Source organism: Panthera tigris, chromosome D2 (assembly GCF_018350195.1).
Source record: "Panthera tigris isolate Pti1 chromosome D2, P.tigris_Pti1_mat1.1, whole genome shotgun sequence".
In the NCBI taxonomy this organism is placed as follows: domain Eukaryota; kingdom Metazoa; phylum Chordata; class Mammalia; order Carnivora; family Felidae; genus Panthera; species Panthera tigris.
In genome coordinates, this window is record NC_056670.1 from 46,124,515 (window position 1) to 46,148,116 (window position 23,602).

At 50.0% G+C, this 23,602-nt stretch overlaps 1 protein-coding gene across 6 annotated transcripts in view; it reads left to right on the forward strand.

The window, feature by feature from the left end:
- Positions 1 to 21,948, forward strand: part of WDFY4 (WDFY family member 4) — a 306,252-nt gene extending 284,304 nt beyond the window's left edge. For 4 of the 6 annotated variants that reach the window (XM_042959970.1, XM_042959968.1, XM_042959967.1 and 1 more), the window contains 9 exons: positions 901 to 1,113; positions 3,609 to 3,756; positions 4,840 to 5,024; positions 5,894 to 6,052; positions 10,556 to 10,735; positions 12,599 to 12,781; positions 14,971 to 15,055; positions 18,714 to 18,825; positions 19,847 to 21,947. In XM_042959970.1, coding sequence (XP_042815904.1) covers positions 901 to 1,113; positions 3,609 to 3,756; positions 4,840 to 5,024; positions 5,894 to 6,052; positions 10,556 to 10,735; positions 12,599 to 12,781; positions 14,971 to 15,055; positions 18,714 to 18,825; positions 19,847 to 19,913 — 1,332 coding nt within the window. In that variant the 3' untranslated portion in view covers positions 19,914 to 21,947. Of the gene's footprint in view, positions 1 to 900; positions 1,114 to 3,608; positions 3,757 to 4,839; positions 5,025 to 5,893; positions 6,053 to 10,555; positions 10,736 to 12,598; positions 12,782 to 14,970; positions 15,056 to 16,075; positions 18,826 to 19,846 lie in introns of those variants that run through there. The other 2 variants (XM_042959972.1, XM_042959973.1) reach the window with 2 other exon arrangements.
- The last annotated feature ends 1,654 nt before the right edge of the window (positions 21,949 to 23,602 follow it).

Consider the following 23,602-nt stretch of genomic DNA (forward strand, 5'->3'; position numbering starts at 1 on the left):
AGTTGTCTCTCAAAGGTAGATTCTATCCTTTTCTTTTCAGATATGATTGAGAAAGAGCTTCATACCCAATATGTCAATAATTTCTAGGTACTTGGGTGCAGTGAGATGTGCTCAGTGAGGTTGGATATCCCCTGTGGGGTTCTGAGGCCTGGGAGTCGGGGACTGAGACAGTAGGTTCAAAAACCACACCTGAACCTGCCCCAGAAGTGGGGTAATGATATCTACCAATGAAAGGTGGTGTTAACGGGAAGAGACAATACACATCAAACCCCAAGCCAGTGCCTGGCACCTTGTAGGTGCTCACTGCCATCACTGTAGTCAACATTATTACATGGAGCTCGCTCTGCACCAGCCGTGGACACATACCAAACCTCACATAATTCCACAGAGAAAGTACAGTTCTTGTCCCCATTTTTTAGAAGAAGAAGATGAAGAAACTGAGGACATAGATGTGAAGGAATATCTATGGCAGTGCTGGGGTCCAGTGTGCTCCAGAGCATGTTCGCCTACCTGGTATACTTAGTTTCAAACTCCTGACGTCTCTGGTCAGAATCAGCTCTCCCTTTTTCTTATATCGAGATCAACAGGACCCCAACACTTATTTTCAGTCTGGTCTCTTCCATTTAGATATCAATGCAAGACAGGTATTCCGTGCCTCCTGGTTATATCATAGAGTGAATGCACTAGGTGATTGGGAACAGTTAGATCTGTTTTCCCACTAGCTGGAGGCCAGAATTGGGTGGTCCTTGGGTGGCCTGTATGTCTGCCCACTTAGTGCTCCTCAAACTCTGGGAGATGTCACATCTTTCCTGATGCATCTGTGCCCTCCTGATCTGTGCAGAGGGCTCACAAGTCCAAGGGAGACCTGCATTTTTCATGCTCTTTGGGTTTTGGTTCCAGGCTCTGGAAAGTGACTTTGTCAGTGCCAACCTCCACCACTGGATAGACCTCATTTTTGGGTACAAGCAGCAGGGGTCAGCCGCAGTAGAAGCTGTTAATACCTTCCACCCCTACTTCTATGGTGACAGAATGGACCTCAGCAGCATCAGTGACCCTTTGATCAGGAGCACCATCCTGGGGTTTGTCAGCAACTTTGGACAGGTACCCAAACAGGTACAGTATCCGTGTTGTTAGTCTTGCTTTCTCAGAAGAGTGTATGCACTGTAAGCTTTGAAGTGATAGTGAGGACATTTTCTCCTGGATAGGAACAAGAGAGAGGGCTGCGGATGGGAAATGGTCTTCCTACACCCCTCAGTATTGGGGCTTAGCCCTCTGTTACCATCTGGTGTTGATGAAGGTGATGACATCATTAACGATACAGTGAACACTCCATTCACCTGTGATATATGTAATGGACACTACAATAAATCCACAGGATTTAATTTTCTATATGTGTGTCTAGCTACAGAGCTGTTGTGGAGAGCCAATGAATTAAGACCTCAAGTGCGTGAAACACCTGAAATATAATGGGCACTCAACAAATGGTAGACATTAGTGTGATTCCCTCATTGAATCCCCTCATAAGCTCTGGGTATAGAAATTATTCTTTTACAGATCAGGAAGCTGAGGCTCAGAGAGTCTAAATAAATAACTGGCCTACGATTGCACGTTAGCAGATGACAGAGGTAGAGTTCTAGCCCCGTCTGGTTGGCCCCAAAGCCATATTGCCAACAGTGCGACAGTATCTAAGTTCTGCCCTTGGGGCCTCTGGTGAAATTGCAGGGGTCTCATGTGGGCCTTTCGCTCCACTGGCCCCACCCCCCATCAGGATAGTCATGTAGCAACGTGAGGCTATGGGCTCATGGTGACATCCTGGTGAATGGTGTGCAAGAGAAACACTTATTTAACTGATCCCGGCCCCATTGATCCTCAAGCCTCAGTGCAATGTGGAGAACTTTTATTCCTAAGTACAGCCATCTGGGCTATTATCCTGGCCCCATGGGCTGGGCTCTCAGCCTGGATGGACATTCAGGAGCCATGCTGGGAAGTGAGTGCCTAAGCCCAGCCAATTCCAGGGCCATCTTGGGTAACAGCCTTCTCCATATGTAACCATGAGGCTTGGACGGGCTCATCTCAACAGTACAAAACAAGTAACATCTTTTCTACCTGGTCTTATGTGACATGCTCCAAGTTTGCTCAGCTCCCAGGTGAGGGGAGCGTGAGAAGTGCCTAAGGGTGACTTGGAGAATGAACAGCACATCCAAATGTGGGTTCGGCCAGGGAAGGCTTTGTAGGAAGGAGAGAATTTCAGGAAAGAAGCTTGGGTAGCCTAATAATACAGATAAAGCAATTAAATAATTCAAAGTAGTAGCCACCACCATCCAGTTGTGTCCTGGGTTACATTCTCACAGTTCTTGTCCCCACGCAAAAATATTTTCACATCAGTGTGATCATGGAGTGCACACGATTTTAGATTCTGATTTTACTTAGTGAGGTATTGGATGAGCTTTAAAAAAAGGTATTTCTAAGTAATCGTCAGAATTAGAATTCTTCCAGTGGTCCCAACCTAGAGACAAGATTAAAAGACTTCAGGACCACGCACTGTGCCATCAAGGCGCTGTGCCTGCTGAAGTTATTACAGGCACCAGGCCTGCGATGCTTTAGTCATTCTGTCGGGAAAGAAAGGATGTTCTTTATTAATGCTCCTTTAGAAATCATCATTCTGATCTCCGTTTGTATTGATCACCCACCCAGCTTTACTAGGTAGTCCAGTATTTGATTAAAGGCTGTAACTGAGCCTAGGCTGCTGTGAGACCCCTCCCAGCTGCCTGCTGAACCTCACTTCTACCCGTGTGCCCACCTGTGGCCCACCGTCACACCTCCATCATGGTACCCAGCGGATGTTTCCATCAGGGAGCAGAAGAATGGGCCTGATGGCTGGAAAAAACAGCCTAGTTGGGAAGGGGGGAGGGTGGAGAGCCGGAGCTGGCCTCAGCTGCCCTCTGTGGCAGCAGCAAGATTCTGCCAAGCAGCACGGCCTTGGGCTTCATATTTTGCCTGGTTATGCAAAAAGTTTGGCATTGGGGACACTTTGACAGCAGAGATCTAAGAAAAGTGAAAATAAGAAAGGCCACTAATGGGGTTTGCCTGTGCTCTTTGGAACGTTTGAATGGATGCTATTAAAGAATTCTGTCTTGATGCCCAGATGGACGTGCCTGCAGAGTTTGTAAAGGAAGGGGGGAGAAAAATGTGAGAAATAGCTCAAGCAAATGAAGAGAGACATGTGATCTAGAGAGAGAAGAGGGTCATTCTGACCCATGATTTGAGAGGCAGCTCTGCCAGGGACCAAAGCCTCCTCAATGAGGTCATCCTTTTCCCAAGCAGCGTGGAGAAGATGACAGTTGGACAGCCAGGAAGGCTATTTCTGCTAGTCACGCACCATGACCTGGAAAAAGCAGTGGGCCCTCTCTGAGCCCAAGCCCCTCATCGACAACATCCGAGGGCTGAACCAGATAGTTCTGTTTTTGTTTATCTCAGTCAGAAGCGAGCCCAGCTCAGGCAGCACTCAGAGCGGAGGTACCGCTGTGGCTTGACTGGAGAGGACTCCTCCTCCGGCCGTCTGTCCCTAATGACTTGTGCGGTATACGTCTGTCCCCTTGCCTCTCCAGCTCTTTACGAAACCCCACCCAGCCAGGACCACTGCAGGGAAGGCTTCACCCGGAAAGGATGCCGTCATACCTGCGAGCCTCCCCAGCCACCCACAGCCCTTTTTCTACAATCTGCAGTCACTGCGGCCCTCCCAGGTCACAGTCAAAGGTAACCACCTGGTCAGCTCTGTTTGGCGCCCTGTCCCACAGATGTCCCTTTAGTGACTGGTGTTCCTTTGGAGACTCAGGGGCACAGACCCTTCAGGGTCTTGGGGTCTGACTTTGGATGGCTGTGTCTCTAGTCACAGCAGGAATCTGGGGAGGCCTGTGCCCTGGAAGTGTCCGGAACCACCTCTGTTAGATCCTGACAGACTCACCTGTCTGCCTGTCTATCTAAGACACACATTCCCCTCCTTCTTTCATATATGTGTGTGCGCACATACACACACACCCCTTTCTCTTTCTTTCTCTTTCTCTCTCTTTCCTGCACACACACACACATACACCCCTCCTCACCTCCAAAGCCAGATTTCCCGAGGGGAGAGAGGGTTGCAGCCTCTGTTCCTTAGTACCCACAGTCACCGTTGCTCCTAAGCACCCACGCGGGCCTGCAGCCACTAGCCAGGAGCAGCTGACCTGGGGCACACAGCCCAGTGTGAGTTCCAGCCCTGCTGCTTCTTAGGGAAACTGTGGGTGAAGTCTGATGTCTGGGCCATCTGGGGCATGCATTGCTTTTGGGAAATCCCAAGACAAAGGGCAACATTCTGGAGTTCTATAAGGAGTACAAGGCCAGGTTTGTTGGGGGTTTTTGGTGTGTCCTTTTTTTCCTTCAACTCCAAGAACAGTGCCTGTGGCACACCCATCCCTACCAGATAAGGTGTCTGGGAGGGACAGGAAGGGCAGAGCCCCCCAAGGCTCCTGTGGCTTTGTGCCACCTGCACCGACAGCCTCAGCCACTCCTCCCCTGATATCAGCCCTTTAGAGACACTGAAAACCTGTGGCCACGTGCAAGCTTAACGTATGTGCTAAAACAGGGGAGGAACCCAGGGCCAGGGGACCCAGCTCGGGGCCAGGGTCTAACACAGTCCCTGGAGTGAGGCCCTGGAGTGAGGTGACTTGACGAGCAAGTGGCTACTGCCCAGGCTTGTGCTTTGCCAAGTCCAGGTCACCTGCCCATGGCTCCTCCCTGGGCACAGAGAAAGGGGGTGTTGCCTCTTGGCGGGTAAGCTCCACCATACTAACTGGGGGGTAGATATGTACCTTTTCTCTCTAGGCTCAGAATCCCCCAAAGGAGCCATTGGCCACATCGTCCCTACCGAGAAGACCATCCTGGCTGTGGAAAAGAACAAGATGCTGCTGCCTCCGCTCTGGAACAGGACCTTCAGCTGGGGCTTTGATGACTTCAGCTGCTGCCTGGGGAACTATGGCTCTGACAAGGTGGGCGGGTGTGGGGTGCAGGCATGGGGCACGCGGGCAGGCGGGGCACAGGGTGGTCACCGTTGAGGCAGAAGCAGTCAGAGGACGAGTCCAAAGCAGGCACAGCTGCCCCACTTCCTCCTTGTGCCTGTGCCCCCTGCCTGAGAGGGAGACGGCTTGTGCGGCCCGGCTGAGGGCCCTTGTGGGCCAAGCCTCCAACCCATATTCTAAGGAGGGGAGCTTACAAGTTCACAGTGCACGCTGTCACTTCACAGCAGTCTCTGCCACCAGCTGGTCACTTGGCTGCGTGGAGGCCACTCAGACTCAGTCTGGGTGTGGAGTCTTTGGGTTCCCCTGGCATTTGCTCACGGCTCAGACTCTGAGGACACTCACTGAGCATTGAGCCAGTGCCAGAAGCGAGCCGTCTGGTTGCCCTTCATCCACCCTTGACTCAGGCCACAAAGTTACTTCACATCTTGCTGTGGCCCTGGCCACCTCCAGCCTCCTTTCCTAGCCCAACTTCCCTCCTACCCTACATCCCACGCACCGATCACATGACATGAACTCCCTGCCCACCGAGCTCTCCCTTGCCACCCCCAGCCTTCCCTACCACTTCATGAGGCAGCCAGGTGTTTACAACGTCGCCCTAACTCCCTGCTCGCTTGTGTCTCCCCACTCACTAGAGTATGAGCTCCTTGGGGACAGGCTTGGATTGCCTGGATTGGGTCACTAGTGCCAGCCTCCAGAACACATGACATGTCCTGCAGTTCCCATGGCACACAAGCAAGCCAGCAGCATCCAGACCTGCCCTTGTCCCTCTGTCACCCTGTCCGGGCTCTCGGCCCTGTGCTGGCTGGGGCACCAGTGCTCACCCCACTTGTCTCCCATAGATCCTGACGACATTCGAGAACCTGGCTGCCTGGGGCCGCTGCCTGTGTACCGTGTGCCCAGCCCCCACAACGATCATCACCTCTGGGGCCAGTGCGGTGGTCTGTGTATGGGAGCTCAGCATAGCCAGAGGCCGCCCGAAAGGCCTGCACCTCAAGCAGGTACCATACCTCAGGTGGGGATTTTACCTCAGGCGGGGATGGTGCCTCAGGTGGAGATCGTGACTGTGGCATGTGTGGTGCCTCAGGCAGGTATAGTGCCCTAGCGCCATCTAATTCCCTGCGCACCAAAAGCCCTGCCTCCCTCAGGAGCCGAGAACACAGAGAGGCACTGGTGACGGCACATGGCTGTTTGCTGTTAGAAGGCCACGGTTTCATGCCCACGGTGATTTTGACAGGCCCACAGGGCAGGTGGCCCCATGGGACCCATCCCTCAATGAGAGATGCCACTTACGCGTCAGAGCCAGTGAAAGCAGTTTCCTTGCACTTGAGAACATTTTTGATCATGTGCCGTGGGCACTTGTGCGGATAGCCTCCTTTTACCTTCTCAACAACACTGTAAACTAGGTGCTATTCTTATCCTTACTTTACCGGTGGAAAAAACAGGTGCGAAGAAGTTAAGTGACTCGTCGTGGAGCCGGAAATTGAAAGGCTATTTCAGAACAGCAGTGGAGTAGAGCAAAAGCAGGCGGGGGCAGTGGGCTCCTTCCAGTCCCGCCTCAGGAATCACCGCCGCTCTCGTAACAAGCAGAGTGTACTCACTGTTTGCTTGAGACTCTGTACATTCGTTTCAGTCTGGCGAATCCGGCACTGTTATTCCCACTTCCACACAAGGAAACTGAAGCTCAGAGAGAGCGAGTTTGCGTTTTAATCTGGGTCGATCTAACTCTAAACCCACGCTTCCTGCCTGTGCATCCTTGAACCTGCCCAGAATACCACTAGGGTACGCTTCCAACTCTAAAATGCAGCTCATTTTTACATCTGTATTCGTAGTTAGCCATATAGACCCAAGATGACAACCACCAAAATTAATCATACAAAACTCACCATGGATCAGATTTCCTAAACCGCACATGTTCCACTGAAACTGCTCCGCGGTTTCTCTGGATGCTTTTCAAGCCCTCCCCTGACCACCCTACCACCCCCTGCAGCACACGTGTGGTGCAAGGTAGGCACTCAGTAGACGTGAGGTAAAGAACGACTGGGTCAGTGCTGAGGGGGCCGATTACTCCTGTGGAGCAGTGGCACCTGCTGAGGGAGCTGTGCAGGCCAAGTGCAGGCTGCCTTCCCCAGACTCTCAAAGCCAGCCTCGGAGTGCCCTGCCTTTTCACCTTTTCACCCTGTTCTAGGTTTCCTTCTCCTTCCATGGACTGCGGGCAGGGGGCTACGTTCTTACTCCTGACCTGTGTGAAGAGACCGCACATTATTATTACTCTATGGAGTGCTCCCTTATCCCAGGCCCCACTTTAGGGACACCCTAGATCCAGCCTGACTGCAGAGCCGGCCTTGGGGAGTCGGGGAAGCGGCCTCCCGCTACCGCTCCCAGGTCCCTTTTCGAAATGAAGATGTGCTATATAAAAGCCCTGTATTGACAGCATAAAAATGTAATTCATCATCCTCTCCTAGTTATAAATCAAGAGGAAAAGGTAAGGGGAATCCCACACGCTCTTATTTCCTACGCAGAATAAAATCCTTTATCATTTACCTGTAGTGGCTGACATGGCCTTGGGGATCCCCCAGACCACCAGCTGCTCAGCGAGGGGGTCTGTCCCTGACTTGCCGGCAAAGACATCATTAAATAGTTTCATACACAGTTTTTTTTAAGTGTTTCATTTTTTAAAGATATTACAACATTAAAGACAAATTTCAAATTCACTTCAAAGTTGAATAATTCTCTATAATCTCTATAAAAGTTTCCATTGTCACATACTGCCATCCCCAGATATACATATTTATACCATTCTGATCATTGTGTAGATATGTTTATTCTGTTTCCACCCAGCCTATCAAATTGTTTCTGCTTCTCCACAGTCTGTAATTTACATTTCAATTGTTCTGTATTATTCCATTTCCATAAAATTACATTTCAATTGTTTTGTTATGTCAGTGCTCCGCGGTTTAATAAACCGTTTCTCCTCAAACTAGACAATTACATTACTTCCAAATTTTAACTATTTTAAATAATGTTGCAGACAACAGCTTATCTAGATTGCTGTTTGCTTCTGATTAATTGTTGCCTTAAAATAAATTTCAAGAAGTAGAACTACCAAGCAGGGACATCGTGCTTTCGATAGTGGTTCTGTAACATTACATTGCCACCGCGATTAATTAAGAGTGCCCATCTCACCACAAGTGTCCAGCATGAGCAGTTATTTCCACAGGCTTTTGTTTTGTTTTATTTTATTTTATTTTATTTTATTTTATTTTATTTTATTTTATTTTATTATTTTATTTTCTTTATTTTTTGCTGCTTTATTTAGGCATGATGACAGTGAAGTCATTTTAATTGGCCACGTAGAGAGGTACTGTGACAGTACCCCCTGATTCATGGTTTCACGTGCCATGGTTTCAGTCACCTGTGGTCAACCGTGGCCCAAAACCAGATAATCCTCCTTCTGACTCATCATCAGAAGGTCAGTAGTAGCCTCGGGCCACGTCACAGTGCCTATGACATTCACCTCATGTCATCACAGGAAGGACGAGTAGCGTCCAATAACACATTCTGAGAGAGAGAGGCCACACTCACATAACTTTCATTGCAGTACGTTGTTATAACAGTTCTAGTTTATTACTAGTTATTGCTTTTAATCTGTTACTGTGCCTAATTTATAAATTAAATTTTTTCATAGCTATGTATGTACAGGAAAAAAACAGTACACACAGGGTTTGGTACCACCCACGGTTTCAAGCATCTACTGAGGGTTTTGGAACATGTCCTCCATGGATAAGGGGGACTACTGTATTCTTATTTTATTTATTTATTTATTTATTTATTTATTTATTTATTTTAAAATATAATTTATTGTCAAGTTGGTTTCCATACAACACCCAGTGCTCATCCCAACAAAGAGCCAGTAGACAGCACATTGACATCTGCTGTCCTCCTTCACTGATGTCCTCAGCCTTTCCAGATGGGGGTGGCTACGTGCCTCGTGATGAGAGGCAGTGAGCCTTACACGGGTGGTCAGTGCCTGCACGCAGACTGGCCCCCCTCACTCTCCAGTGCCTCCCTTTGCAAAGCAGTAGATTTGGCTCCATTCATGGACAGCACATGGGGACACTTGGGCTCAGAGCTTCTCTCTCTGAATCCCCAGCCTTTAGTCCAGCATCCCCTGGCTTGCACTCTTTGGAGTCACCATGTCCCTCTATGGTCAGAACTCAGTCATCAGAGCTCCTGTCGGATCCTCTGCTTTTCTCTTCATGTGGACAGCTTCCAGTTTCCTGAGATGACCCCAGTCATCTTCTGTGGGTCACGTCCGGAACCTTGCCAGCCCCATCTGCTTGGTGCCACATTAAGATCTACCGAAAACAAACAGGAATCCCTGGCAGAACTCTTCCTGGCTGTGACCAGGCAAAGTGACAGCTTTGAAAAATGATGCTCAGACTCATTGACCCAAATGAGCGAGCAGTCATCCATCCTGAGGGTGGAGGTTTACCACTAGGTAAGCCAGGGTAATCACATTTCAGAACGCCATCTCTGCACTTCTCTGGCTCATTCCAGAAGACAGCTGCCCGTGTGGATGCAGCAGCTCTCAGATCAGGCTTACCTGGCAGCTTCTGGGACCATTGTGATGGAAACCACACTGTGGCCAGCGGCCGTGGACCTGGGAACACCAGGCCACCCCAGCCCCTCCGGCACGTGTCCCTGGGGAGCAAGGCCTCTGGCCATATCTGGATACATAACCATCTGTGAACCAGGCAAGACCCAGCACAGGCCAAACTGAGGGCCAAGACCAAGGCCCTGAGTCACCTGCTGCCACGTGGCCAGACAGGCTATGAACCCAGATCCATCAGACTTGAAAAGTCACATCTTTTTTCATAATGACCTGACAGCCCCCCCACCGCCTCCCTTCCATTTTAGTTGGCAGAGGCATGTTTGTTTCTGAGGTTCTCCTGGGGTAATGCTCAAACTGGAGCGTGCATGAAAATTTCCTGGAGAGCTTGTGAAAACCCATGGTTTTCATCATAGCCCCGCCCCCAGAGTTTCTGACTCAGTCGGTCTTGGATAGGGCCCAAGAATTTGCATTTGAATTTCTAGCTGATGTTTATGCACCTGGTTGGGACACTACACTTGGTAAATCAGTGTCCTTGCATGTGACTAGTGGTACGTGCATCTTCAACACGCAAGGCCAAGTGTAGGTGAGCTCACAGCGTGTGAGGGTGCTACTGGCCTGTTTCAGTTATGATAAAAGGGCTGCAGATCCACCCTGGCTGAGCCTCAACTCCCAGAAATGGATGGAACTGAGAGGCCAGCATAGACTCATGTACAAACACACACATGGAAACACATGCACACACATACCACAGACTTTGGAATCATGGAATCACCCTGAATCTCTGTTTCCTCATCTGGAGCCCAACAGTAAGTGGGAAGGCAGGAAATCTCCCCAGGTACCTAGATTGAGGGCCCCTCCCATAATCTGTGGATCTGCTTCTTGTCCCCAGGCCTTATATGGACACACACAGGCTGTCACATGCCTGGCAGCATCAGTCACCTTCAGCCTCCTGGTGAGTGGCTCCCAAGACTGTACTTGCATCCTGTGGGACCTAGACCATCTCACCCACGTGGCCCGCCTGCCTGCCCACCGGGAGGGTATCTCTGCTCTTGCCATCAGTGACGTCTCGGTGAGTCCTCACTTTCTCCATGTCTATGAGCCTGCCTGGAAGCATGGTGCAGTGTCCCAAGAAAAAACCCAGGAACAAAGAGAGGCTGATCTCCCAAGAATGTTGAGAAATGTCCCAAATATGTGGAGTATTCTTTGCCCAGGCAGAGTGGAGCCATCAACATGTGCAGCATCTGGTTCTAGATTTTATTTTTTCCTTTTTTATTTTTCTCCCTCAGGGTGGTGAGAGTGGTGGGAGGTGTCTGTTCTGGCACAGGCATGAGGGAATTGGGGCAGGAAGTTGGCTTTGGTAAGAGATCTTCTGGGCTTGGCGGACTAATTCAGTTCGCTGATGTTAAGTCAGTGCTAACTCATCAGGTGCTTCTGGTCTCCATGGCAGGAAGTGCTTCTGTTTGTCCCTCCAAGCTGCTACCAAAGATAAGCCTGTCAGGAACGTGTGTGTGTGTGTGTGTGTGTGTGTGTGTGTGTGTGTGTGTGTGTTATGTCTGAGTGAAACAGAGAGAGACAGACAGACAGACAGAGACCGAGACAGAGAGAACAGAAAGAGTTAGAGAACTATATATCTAAATCTCAGTGTGGAATTTCTCCCAGGCTGGGATCCTCATCATAGGGCATGGGGTTCCGTGAGGATTCAAAGGCTCTGCATCTTCTCACAGAAAACCCTAGGAGTCCAGGGCATGGATAGAGTGGCAAAGGGATAATAGAAAGAGGGGGAGATAATGAAGAAGGCTCCTCGTCCCAACTTTAGCCAAACATGGTGTTCCAGGTAGACTTGAATCTAGGATGAATCTTACATGGGCAGAACAGAGGATGGATGGATGGATGGATGGATGGATGGATGGATGAATAGGTATGTGGCTGGATGGATATTTGGGTGAATTAATGGGCAGATAGGTAAGTGGGCAGATGGAGGGTGGATGGATGGATGGATGGGAGGATGGTGAGTGAATGGACAAATTGGTGGATGTATTGGGAAAGGCACCAAGCCCTGATCTGAGAGAGCATTATAAAGAATAATGTCCTCAGATCTCAGAGGAGACATAGCGTGACCAACAACTTGTTGAATTCAACTTGTCCTGGAGCCAACTGAATTCACTAAGTGCCTACTGGGCTCAGGGTTGGGTGCTTGGCAGAGATGTATCAGACATGGTCCTCAGCCTCAAGCAGACTCTAACAGAGTCAGACAATTCAGAAAGGGATATGATGGAGCCCAGAGGGCTATGGAAGGGCACTGAGTTCCCTACGTCCTTTCTGTGGTTAGGGCAAGGCTCAAGGGCATGGCTCCAGCTGGTTTTATGAGTCCTCAGTGACAGTGACCACTATACCATTGGCCATAATATTGACAAGGACTTGACAAGAAAACTCTAGACATAAACATTTCAGGAGGTTCAATGGGGACATTTCTCCTCAGAAATTCCCTTCAGAGAGACACCGCCAATTCTTTGAGCCATATACAATCATTCAAACCTCTGTACTCTGCCCTCTACCAAGTGATATCCAAATCTTCTTCATGGGGACAGGGCTGGCCTGCCTGCCATGTCCAGGCCCCATGTCTGGAGCCAGAGGCAGTCTCCAGGCTGTGGAAGGAGTCCAAAGGGTAAGTCAGCCAGTTTGTGTCAGAGAAAGCAGTATCCAAACACATGACTGCAGTATGCAAATAGCCAGGAATTTGTAGTTGTGTGAAAACACAAGAGACCTATGAGCCATCTAATAAGAAGTGGGTATCTTAGGTCTTGGAGTACCTTCATTAGTCTTCAGAAGATAACAGGTTAAGGGTGCTTGGGTGTGCAAACTCTGGCTGAGCAAATGCGGATGGGCAGGCAGTGACCTCAGCGTGGAGTGAAATCAGTTTTTATTGCTGCAGGGCACCATTGTCTCCTGTGCGGGAGCCCACTTGTCTCTGTGGAATGTCAACGGACAGCCACTGGCCAGCATCACCACGGCCTGGGGCCCTGAAGGAGTCATAACCTGCTGCTACATGATGGAAGGGCCAGCATGGGACACAAACCATGTCATCATCACTGGGAGTCAAGACGGCATGGTTCGGGTAGGTGTGACTTGGGCAGAAGGAAGGCAGAATGAAGGCAGAATGAGTACAAGAAAGTGGTCTTTGTTCTCACTTCCTCCAAGAGCCCAAATCTATAGGCTGCATTTGAGACCAAATGGTATGCCAGACTAGGTCTTCATGGCAAGTGAGGGCAAAGGCAAGGCTCTCTCCAGGCAAAACGTAGATAGATAGATAGATAGATAGATAGATAGATAGATAGATAGATAGAAGATAGATAGAATTATATATATAATCGTATACACACATATACTCATGAAATGAAATAAACATTTATCAGCACAAGGTGTGAAAGCTGAATGGTCAAATGTGTAAGAACATAGCCCAGTGCTGAAAAGAAATATTTGGGCGATCCATTCACACACTTGCCCATCCATCATCCACCCATCTGTTCACCCACTAATCCATCCAACTATTTATCTCTATACCTATTCATCCATTCATCCATCCTTTCATCCATCCTTCCAATAATACATCTACCTACCTACCCAACTATTTATCTCTCTACCATTCCTTCCTTCCTTCTCTCCCTCCTCCCTCCCTCTCTCCATCCCTCCCTTCCTCCTTTCCTTCCTTCCTCCATTCCTTTCCTCCTATACAATGATCTGTCCTTCCATATACCTATCAATTTACCCATGAATCCATCTATACATCCAAATATTTTTTATCTGTCCATCACCCTAACTCTGGCTCTGTACCAAACTCATCATACAAGCCACAGGGAACACAGAAATTAATAATAGGCCATTATCCTCCAGCTGATCATATCCTAGAAGAGAATATAAACAGAAAATACATGTATGCAATGCATGCTATGACCATGATAATCAGAGTGCCATGGACCCTCTGAGGAAGGCCATGGAGAGGGAAAGCATCAATAAACCAGGAAGAGAACGAAACAGAAACATTGAAGTGTGAGGATTAGCCTGGGAAGAACAAGGTAAGCTTTCTGAGACTGACAGGAGGGATGAAGGAATGAGTAAAGATAAGGAATAATTCAGAGGCTTACTTAAGAAACTGTCAACTGAATTCCGCAGTTTAAAGGAAATGTTGACTGAAGGCCATAATGTATTCAAGAAAATGTCCATTGAATGCTTCAAACGTTATGAAAGCTTGCTGAGTGCCATCATGGCTAAAACTTGGCCTTGCTTTGCATGGGTGTCCATGCGCCAAGGCTCAGAATAATCATGGAGATAATACTTGCTGAATAAATATGTGGTGAGGGTCCAAAGGGAGTATGGATTTATTTCTAACAGAGAGACATGAGAGGAGATGGCAGTATAGCTGAGTCCCAAGGATAAAGAAAAGTTACAGCATATGGAGAGGCCATGCAGGCTGAGGGGTCACTGTGTGTGGGTGGGAAAGACAAGGCTGAGGAGGGTCCCTTGAGAAGCCCCATTTGTGGGCTAGGAGGGGTACCTCATCTCTGCAGAGAGCAGGGCATCCTGGGCTAGCCAGAACATGAGTAGGTCAGGGAGGCCTGGGCTTGGTGGGGTGACTCACACTGTGGGTCAGTCAGAGGAGCCCAGGCTGGCCAAGCAGCAGGTACATTTTTTTTTGTGGGCCCCCAAGTCATGAGTGAGAGACTTTCATGCACTCAGCACTCATTCATCCAACATGGCAATTGAGCTCCTGGAATGTCCCAGGGCTGGGTTAGGCCTGGTGTGGAGTTCAAAAAATCATTAAGAGGAGGCTGATCCTTGCCCTTTGTCAACATAACATCTGGATTCAGCAAGTGAGAAGCCATATGCAGTCAGCATGAGGACATTAATAGAAGGGCTTGGGACCAAGAGCCAGACACAGAGAATGGGGAGGCCTAGCTGCTAAGTGGTGAGGGAGGCATCCAGGGATGGCGGCAGTGGGGTGAGAGGGCATTAGCTAAGTAAAATGACAATAAACTAGCTGCTGGGTCTCATCCCTGCAGGTGAGAGGTTGAGGACGGAGGCACTATGGTCACAGGAGGGCAGAGTAAACCCACCTAAGCTTCAACAGTGCTCTACTGAAGCCTAAGTAATTTTTTGTCCCCGAGAATACATTAGTGTTGGAAGTGAAAGGGGACCATATTCCCATCCCTTCCCTCAGGGTCTGTTGGATGTGAGGGAATGGAATGGGCCCGAGGCCACAGACAGGATCATTTCCCCAGCCATTGGCCCTTTCTCTTTTCTGGACAGATTTGGAAGACTGAGGACATGAAGACATCTGTTCCCGGGCTGGTAGCACCAGAGGATCCCTCAGCTCAACCTCTGAGCCCAAGAGGTACCTGCCCTGCTAAGGGTGTGGGGCCTTCGCCTTGCTGTCTTCACTCCCCCCTCCCCTCCCATAGCTCCATTCAGTCCTACGGAGTCCAGGGAAGCCATTGAATCTCTCTGGATGTTGTCAAGTTGGGGGGACAGAGCACAGTTTTACTGCAAGCTGCCGGCAGAACGTGAAGCAGCGTGGAGTAGTCCCATTGCATCCTAGCCCCGTCATGCAGGGACCAGCAAGCTCTGGGATGCTCCCTGGACATGTGAACAGTCGTGGCGGTTTTCAGGGGCTTCTGAGCCTCAGAACCTTACAGAGTTTAGTTTGATGTTCTCCATCTGCCTGGATGACTCCTCAATGCCACACTTCCCAGCCCAGGGCCTGGGTCCAAATGCCTACTTGCCTGGACAGCCATGCTGCAGAAAGGGGCAAGGAGGGGCCAGGGAGGGGCCTTGCCATATGCCTGGAGAGAGGAAGTGGTTCCATAGCGCCCCGGCCTGCCCTGGTGATCCTGGCTCCCTCCACCCAACTCCCCATGGCAAGTTCCTCAGAGTGGGTCTGGAGGTCCTCTACATCCGCAATTCCCAGGAGCCTTATTAAAAATGTAGATCTGGGTCCTGTTTTTACCTTAAGCCCTGGCAAAAGATTGGGGGTTGCTAGATTTCCATGTCTAACAGGTCCCCAGTTGAGTGTGGTGTGTACCAAGGTAAAAGAATGACTGTTCTGGAGCCCTCTTTGGTTTGTGGCAGATGGGACTGATGTAAGAAAATCTGCTCTCTATTCTGCCATCATGGCCTCTGGTACCATCACCACCATGGCCACCACTGCTCAGCTTGCAGGGAGACGGCTGACCCTGAGCAGTCTCCATCATGCATACTTGCCGTGTATTCTCTAATTTGTCACGACAACCCCGTGAGATAGATTTTATTATGCCACCCATATGAAGGATTAGGACATTGAAGCACAGAGGCCTAGGAGCTTTCCCAGAGTTACCCAGAAGCGTAGGATTACCATCATTCTCACTTCTGTCCCCAGAGCGGACATAAGCAACCTCAGACCAACTTCAGACTGCCAGGCGAACCTCAACCGCGGATACTGCCATGCATCATCAACAATAGCACCACCCCTGATCACAGGCACAAAGATCACCAGCAAAGCCATCGCCTCCTTCTCTTCCACCACAGCTGTCCCAATAGCCCCCAGCCATCACCTCCTCCAGCGCAGCCAGCCTTCTTTCTCAGCTCCGTCTTCATCAAAGATTTTGGCCCAGAACCGAGACATTTTTCTTGGTGCCGCCCATGATGAAAGGAAACATGTTACCATGAAGTGTGACTTCTGTCATCATGAGTTCTGGTTTACTCGTATCCCAAGACCCATGATCATTCACGGGAGAGAATTTATTAGAGTGCTAAGGGCTGCCTTCTAAAAAGAGTAGCCATCTTCAGTTAGTTCCTTTCTAGAATATACTCCACACCTTCCTGATTCATTTAATCATCCATTTATTGTTCTTTCTTCACACAAACATGCACAGACATCTGATCAGCCCTTACTGCCCTTACTGGGTCCCAGGCTCTACACTGAGCATCCCTTCCTTCAAAATAACACCATCTGGGCACCCTTGTCAATAATGTGGGCAGACCCAAAGCAGTGACCTCAGAAGGATCTACAACCACATTCACTTCATTGTTCCTAGTACCTTGAGGGTCCTTTGGGACTCCAAGGAATCACCCCATCTCAGGGTAAAAAGAAAGATGTGTGGGGTTTGTACATTCTAAAAAAACTCACAACAGTTCTTTGAAGAACGGGGGTCAGACTTTCTCCCCTATTTCTCCCACCCAGTTGGAAGAGAGCTAGCATAGAATCCTGTTCCCCAGCCTCATTATGAACAATTCTGTGGTACACCTGCACGAAAGGATGCCAGTTCAGTCCGTGGCTCCGCTGCCCATTTCTGAAGCTATGGAGGTCCCATGAGGCAAAGGTTGATAAATGGATGTCTGAACAAGAATGCTGGATGGATGGAAAGACCGATGAATGAAGAGCACCTCAAAGACCTTCCACTGGTTCTGGAAGTGCCAGTGCATTCATGGGTTTCTGTTCAGGGTCAACAGTTGTGCTGAGATTGTACTCATTGGGAATGGGGTCCAAAGAAATGGGAAGTGACATGAAAAGCAAGAGGCAGGGCTCTAGACCTAGTTCTGTGCCCAACAATTACTCTGTCCCTCGGTTCCCCTGCCCCTGACATGTCAGGATGTGCAGGAAGTACCTAACATGAAAAATAACAGGCATAGACAAGAATCTGCTCAACAAAATGCAGGTTGTGCTTATCATTTTTATAGGCTGGTAAGAGCCTTCTCCCTTCATATACCGGCCGATGACATTACGGAGCTCACAAGGCTGTTTCGGGCTGGCAGCAGCCCCATCACACCTGGGTCCACATCCTTCCCCTGCCGTTTGTCCCGACCTGTCTGAGGTCACCACCGCCAAATAGAAAACAAGTGCCAGGGTTGTGATTACAGTTTAAGGGAGGATTCAGGTGAAATGGCACGAGGGCACGGATGTATTCGTGAAAATCAGGCTGGACCACAGTGTAGAAATAGAAAATCCATTTGCAGGCTTACAAACCTCAGCCTGTGGAGGTCTCGTTGTTCTCCGAATATTGCTCAAACCCGTTTTGCTGGAAGGTGACAGAATCAGGCATGACACGTGGATGTCTGTACCTGTGTCCTGTTGGTGTGCATGTTGCTATATCCCTCAGATGTCTTAAGGGGCAAGAAAGGAGAGCTTTGGAGATATTGAGGATGCCTCGTTTGTGTACAGACATGATCTAATTTCGGCCCGGAATTCACTTATTTGTCATTTGAAACAAAGACCAACCCAGTCAGAGCACAACGTATTTTAGGAATCACCTCGTAGACTTGGACTTGACCTGGAACACAAAAAGGGCTCCGGGAAGGCTTGTAGTGTGGCCTTTTGCACACACACAAAATGTGCACGCATTTCCCGGTGCACAGGCCTCTCCGCGCACGTAGGAGGACACCCTGGGACAGCTGGGACAGCTGTGTCGTTCCTGCCCTGACTCTGAGTGACTTCGCAGGGATGTACCCAGCTGATGTCTCTCCATCTCGCCCTCCATGTTGAAGGAATTACTGTCTGCCCCCAAATGCAGTCATTAAAATGAGTGAAGTAACAATCATTGAGTTATATTTTTTGAAAAAACGTTCTCAGCATTTAATTATTGGTTGTGGCGTGAGAGGATTTAGATAAGTTGATAATGCCGACTTTATGTAATTTATTTTTACTAGGCAATTACGGGCTGTGTTACATCCTGGCAGCAAGGTATTGTGGGGCATCTTATTAAGCATAAAGCCAGTAAACACTGATGAACAATTTTGCTGAACTAGGCATGCAATTTAGAAAGCAATAATACACAAATCCAATTTGGTACACAATGGATACCGCAGCCCGTCAGCACATGTAACTATCACAGCCTGCAAATTAAATTGGGACGGCCCTTTTTGCAACGGCACAGGCCAAGATTAAATATATTTTCCCCTCAATTTAACAAGTTGCTGACCACAAATATAAATATGTGTGTATGTGTTTGTGGCTCTGCCCGTGGACATCCACGTGCATGCATGGGTTTCCTAATCGTTCTCTCGCACGATCCCCACAGGTCACAGGTGGGAGAAGAATCTTGCCCTCTGTCGAGAGCTGGATGTCAGCCTTGCTTTGACAGGGAAGCCCAGCAAGACCAGCCCTGCGGTGACAGCCCTAGCCGTGTCCAGGTAACCAAGGCCTGGCTCCTTCGGGCCTCCAGCAGCTCAGGGCTCAGGTGGCCTGGCCCTGGAAAGTCGCCTCACTGCTGTAGGCACCAGGGAGGGCCCACCTTGCACAAGAGGCAAATGAGGAGCCCACGTAGGGCCCTAGGAAATGTGTTTTAACACACACATGTTCGTGCTCTCTCTCTCTTTCAAATACCCGTGGATTCATAAAGAAATGTAAAAGGGTGTAGCTTTGTAACTTCATGCTGGGGAGGCACTGTTTTCCTGAGGCCCGCTACTGATGCTAACATTTGGCGTGATGAGTATCGTACACTAAAAAAAAAAAAGCGCCTTTTGAGAGCTCTAAGCCAGTGCAGAATAGAATAGCCAAGTGTCAGCCACTACACTTGATAGACATTATTTGATTCTTCATAATTACCCAGTGGAGGGAAGTGGTCCTTTCTGTCATTAACCCATTGCTCACACTAGGAAGTGGAGTCTCCGGAGGCCGCGGGCCTTGGAGAGGCCCTTCCCTTCCTCCCTCACTGCCCTGCAGTTGCTGGCTCAGGATCTGTGGTGGTGGGAACCACACAGTGTTCCAGAAGCCAGGCTGAAATGAAGTGGGCTAGTGTAGGACATGGGAAAAGGGGGCCGGAGAGTCCGGAGCCCGAACTCTGCTGGAAAACTTGCCATTCGTTTGTAGGGGGGCCAGACTGTCTCTTCACAGGACAAAAGGCACACCTGGAGATGCTGGGGAGAAAAGGCAGGGCCTCACCCTGCTGCCAGGAGCCTGGGCATCTTGGGGAGTCCCCCCATACTCATGAGGGGTGCCACAATCCTCAGAGTTCAGAAGTTCCCCCTCTTCGGGGTCAAAGCATTCTCCAATTCTCCCAGGCCCCACCCCTGCCTCAGGTGGAGGTCAGGTGCAGGCCCCACGGGGTCCTGGACCGAACCCGCCATGTCGCAGCGTCCTGAGTGCCGGCTGGGATGAGTGGGACCCACAGGCTTGGCTCTAACACTCCTGTCTATTCCTTCTCTTCCCAAGAAACCAGACCAAACTCCTGGTCGGCGATGAGAAGGGGAGAATATTCTGCTGGTCTGCAGAAGGGTAGGAAGAAAGACAGTGGAGGTCAGGTGGAGTGAGCGGCAGGTGCCCTGAGTGGCAGCAGCAGCACCAGCAAAGGGAGGCTGTCGCAGTGCCTGGGGCACAGAAGACTCTCCCCTGAGGAAGGGGCTGCTGGCCATCAGAGCTGCACACCCCGAGCCACTCCATGGCCCATGCGACTTTGGCCTTGGGTTGCCCAAGGACACACTCCATAAAAAGGAGAAGAACACCTGGGAGCAGCGATCTGGAAACTGTGACTCACTCACAAGCTGCCCACGAACTCACAAGACCCACCTTTTCAAAGGGCTTATTACACTGAAAAAAATTGGGTCACTTGCTGGAAACTAATGGGAAATATTGGATTGTCTTTATTTTATTAAAACGACCGTTTTCAAAATGCAAGAGGGCTCGTGAGTGTAAGATCACCACCCTTTTCCACTCAGGTGTTTGCATCCCATACCTAGAAAGGCAGGAAGGCCTCAGAGAAGCACAGCCCGCCCTCAGAGTGTTTCTCAGGCCCTCCTGCCTCCCTCCCTGGAATCTGGCTTTCCTGCAGGCTTGCCTGCCAGACAAGGGTTCATGGGGAGCGAGGGGCTATGCTCAGGAGGCCCGGCTAACATGGCTGACAGGACGTGAACGTGAGTCCTCTGGCAGGCATAGGGAAGTCAACCTGGGGGTGAGGGAGAGGCACGCTGCCGAGGTGTGCCTACCCTATCTCTGTGCCCCAGAGAAGACTTGGGCTTGGCAGGCTTTTCCCAGGGCCTGACCTTTCATGAGGGGCAAGGACCCCCGTCCACATGTTGATTTGGAGCTGGAGCTCCTCCTGGGAAAATTCGGGCTGCTACGTGACTTGTGCTCTCCATCTGAGAAGATGGCAGGTACGGAGTCAGCTGAGCCCCTCTGAGGAATTCCAGTGCCTTCCAAGGCACCAGTCATTCTCAGTCCTGTTGTTGGGCACTGAAGGCATCATCCGATTCCAATGCCTTCTCTCCACCCCCAGACTTTCAGAGCTCCTTGAAAGGCAATTCACCTGCCTCTTCAGTGAAATCAAGTCCGGGCGGGTGCACGGGGATTTGGGGCGGCAAATCTCCTTAGCAACTCCCCTCCCTGAGACTTTTCCCTCCAGGGAACACAATCCTTTCCATATTTCTGCAAGCCCTGCAGAGGCCCTGATGAGTGTCCCCATTCAGCGTAGCTCAGGCCTGGGAATGGCAAGAAAATGGACTTGATGTCTTATGGCCTGGGTCGCCTGGCTTCCAGGGGCAGTGAATCAATTTAAAGATAAATCTTCAGAACGGACAGGTGGTACGCAGCTATGTCAAAGATAGTGAATGAGGGATGGTTAGGAAACAGTGAGCTATCTGTAAACTTTGAGGTCTTTGCAAAGGGCAAGACAGAGGACGAGGTGCTTCTCAGGTCCACTGCCCCCCTCCCTGGGTGAGAAGGGCCTGTGTCTGACCCCAGGGCCAAGGATCTCGCCTGTCTGCATGTGCTCTTAGCAGACGCCCCGTTTGCAATCCCCTCGTCAGTCTGGGGCTGCACGGAAGGGCCATAAATTGAAGAGTGGAGAGCGCCACTCCCCAGGAAGGCAAAGAAGCAAGTCATAAATATCAAGGCTGGGCGTGCTGTCATGTTTCAAACACCATCCATAGCATTTACCTGAGGCTGAAAGGTCTGCTGGCCCAAAGGCTGTCTTGGGCACATTCACTTGACAAATATTTCCTGGACGCTGCCTTTTGCTTGCCCACATCACTAGGAAAAGGGAGGGGTGGGGGTCAGGTCTTGTTGGAGTCTTGGTGATAAGATATCTGTGCAAACAAATGTGACTAGGGGTGGAAGGGCTAAAAGAGAGACATCCCATGCCTTAGGGAGGACCTGGGCGATATTGTGGCTGCAGTAGTCTGCTCAGGCTTCCAGAACAAAGTACCATAGGCTGGGGAGCTTAAACACAAAGATTTTTCGGTTCTGGAGCCTGGAAGTTCAAGATCAAGGTCAGCAAGGTTGGTTTCTCCCGAGGCCTCTCTCCGTGGCTTGTAGATGGCTCTGTCTCTCCCTGTGTCCTCACATGGATCTGTGTGTGTGTGTGTGTGTGTGTGCGCGCACATGTGTGTGCGCGTGTGTGCATGCGCGCTAATCTCTTCTCATAAAGATACCAGCCATGTTGGATTAGGGTCCATCCTAATGACCTCATTTTACCTTACTTATCTCTCTAAAGATGTTATCTGCCCAAATTGTCACATTCGGAGGTACTGGGGAACAGGACTTCAGCATAGGGATTTTGGTGAGACACAGGTCAGCCCATAACACCGGCTGAAGTAGATGGCCCTGGAGCAAAACTTGGAAGGGCAGATAGGACTTAGCCTTGTCCAGCTGGAGAGCGGGATGTTGTAGGAAGAGGAGGCAGCCTTGGCGAAGGCACAGGGCATGCCAGGCTGGAGCTAGAAAGAAGGAGCAGGAAAAGATAGAGGTCTCAAGACAGGTAGTGAGGGGCTTCCTTAGCCTCTGGGGACAGAGACCCCCGTGTTGGGCTCACTTTCACTGGCTCAGCTGGAGACAGTAGCTGTGCCCAGCTCTTGCAAAGTTAAGCTCCTCCCCATGACAATTGTTTAATAACTGTGAGACCAGCCCCCACCCCCAGCCCCATCACTGCGATAACCCGGGTCTCCCACACTCCCATCCTGGGAAGGTCTCAGCTCTGTTCACCATTCCAAATAAATGCTGCTTTCCCACCCATTAATCACAGTAATTCTTGCCCTGACCTTTTTCGGCTCTCCCTCTCTGCTGAGAGGCCAGGGAAGAGAACCCAGTGCCATGGACATGCCTCCAATTGCAGAGAGGAAAGCAGGTTTCCCAGTTCAGTCTTCAAAAGTGCAAGATCAGGGTGTGCATTTGAATCAACCCTCCGGGAGATAGCTTTACCCACTGTGGGCGCCAGCAAGGCTCGAGCCGTGCCCACGTCTCTATCTGGATGGGCCTGGGCTCACCTGGGACAGCCTTACATTAAAGAGTATTCATTGTTTATCAGAAGTTTAAATTTAACTGGATGTCTCGTATGTGTATTTGTTAAGTCCCAGTGCCCTGCTCCCTGGACGTTCTAGAGACAGGGAAGGATGGTAGCCTGCCCAAGGACCTGATGCCCCATAAGTACTCAGTGCATGATGGGTGAATTGCTTCTGTGAATTGCTGGGAACTGATGGGGAGACTGCAAGGGGTTCTTTGTGCCACTGACCAAGTTTCCAGGACCCTGTGGGTCTCTGGCCCTCGTTCTTCATGGGCACAGTCTCCTGCCTGACACTGACCCTTTGTTTTTGTTCCTTTATGCTCTGCGCTCCAAGGAGAGAAGCCCAGTCCCCAGAAGCCACTCAGGACAGCAACTGCTTCCCCCAGGCTCAGCCAGCAGCCAGGAGCCGAGTCCTGAGAACCCAGTCACGGGGCCTGCAGAGAACTCAGAGATTGGATTTGACCACATTAGCATGCAGCCGAGCAGGGCACATTTGGGGAGGAATAGACTCTTCATATGAAAATCCTGATGAAATTTGTTTAGCATAAAATCAAATCTCTCTAAGCCCAAATCAGTTTTGCTTTAGTAAGTTCTGGGTACATATCGCATGTGCAGATCCAGGGTACGTGTGTGCGTGTGTGTGTATGTGTAATTGCTTACACGAGTGTGTCGTTTCCATTTCACTCTTAAGGGCT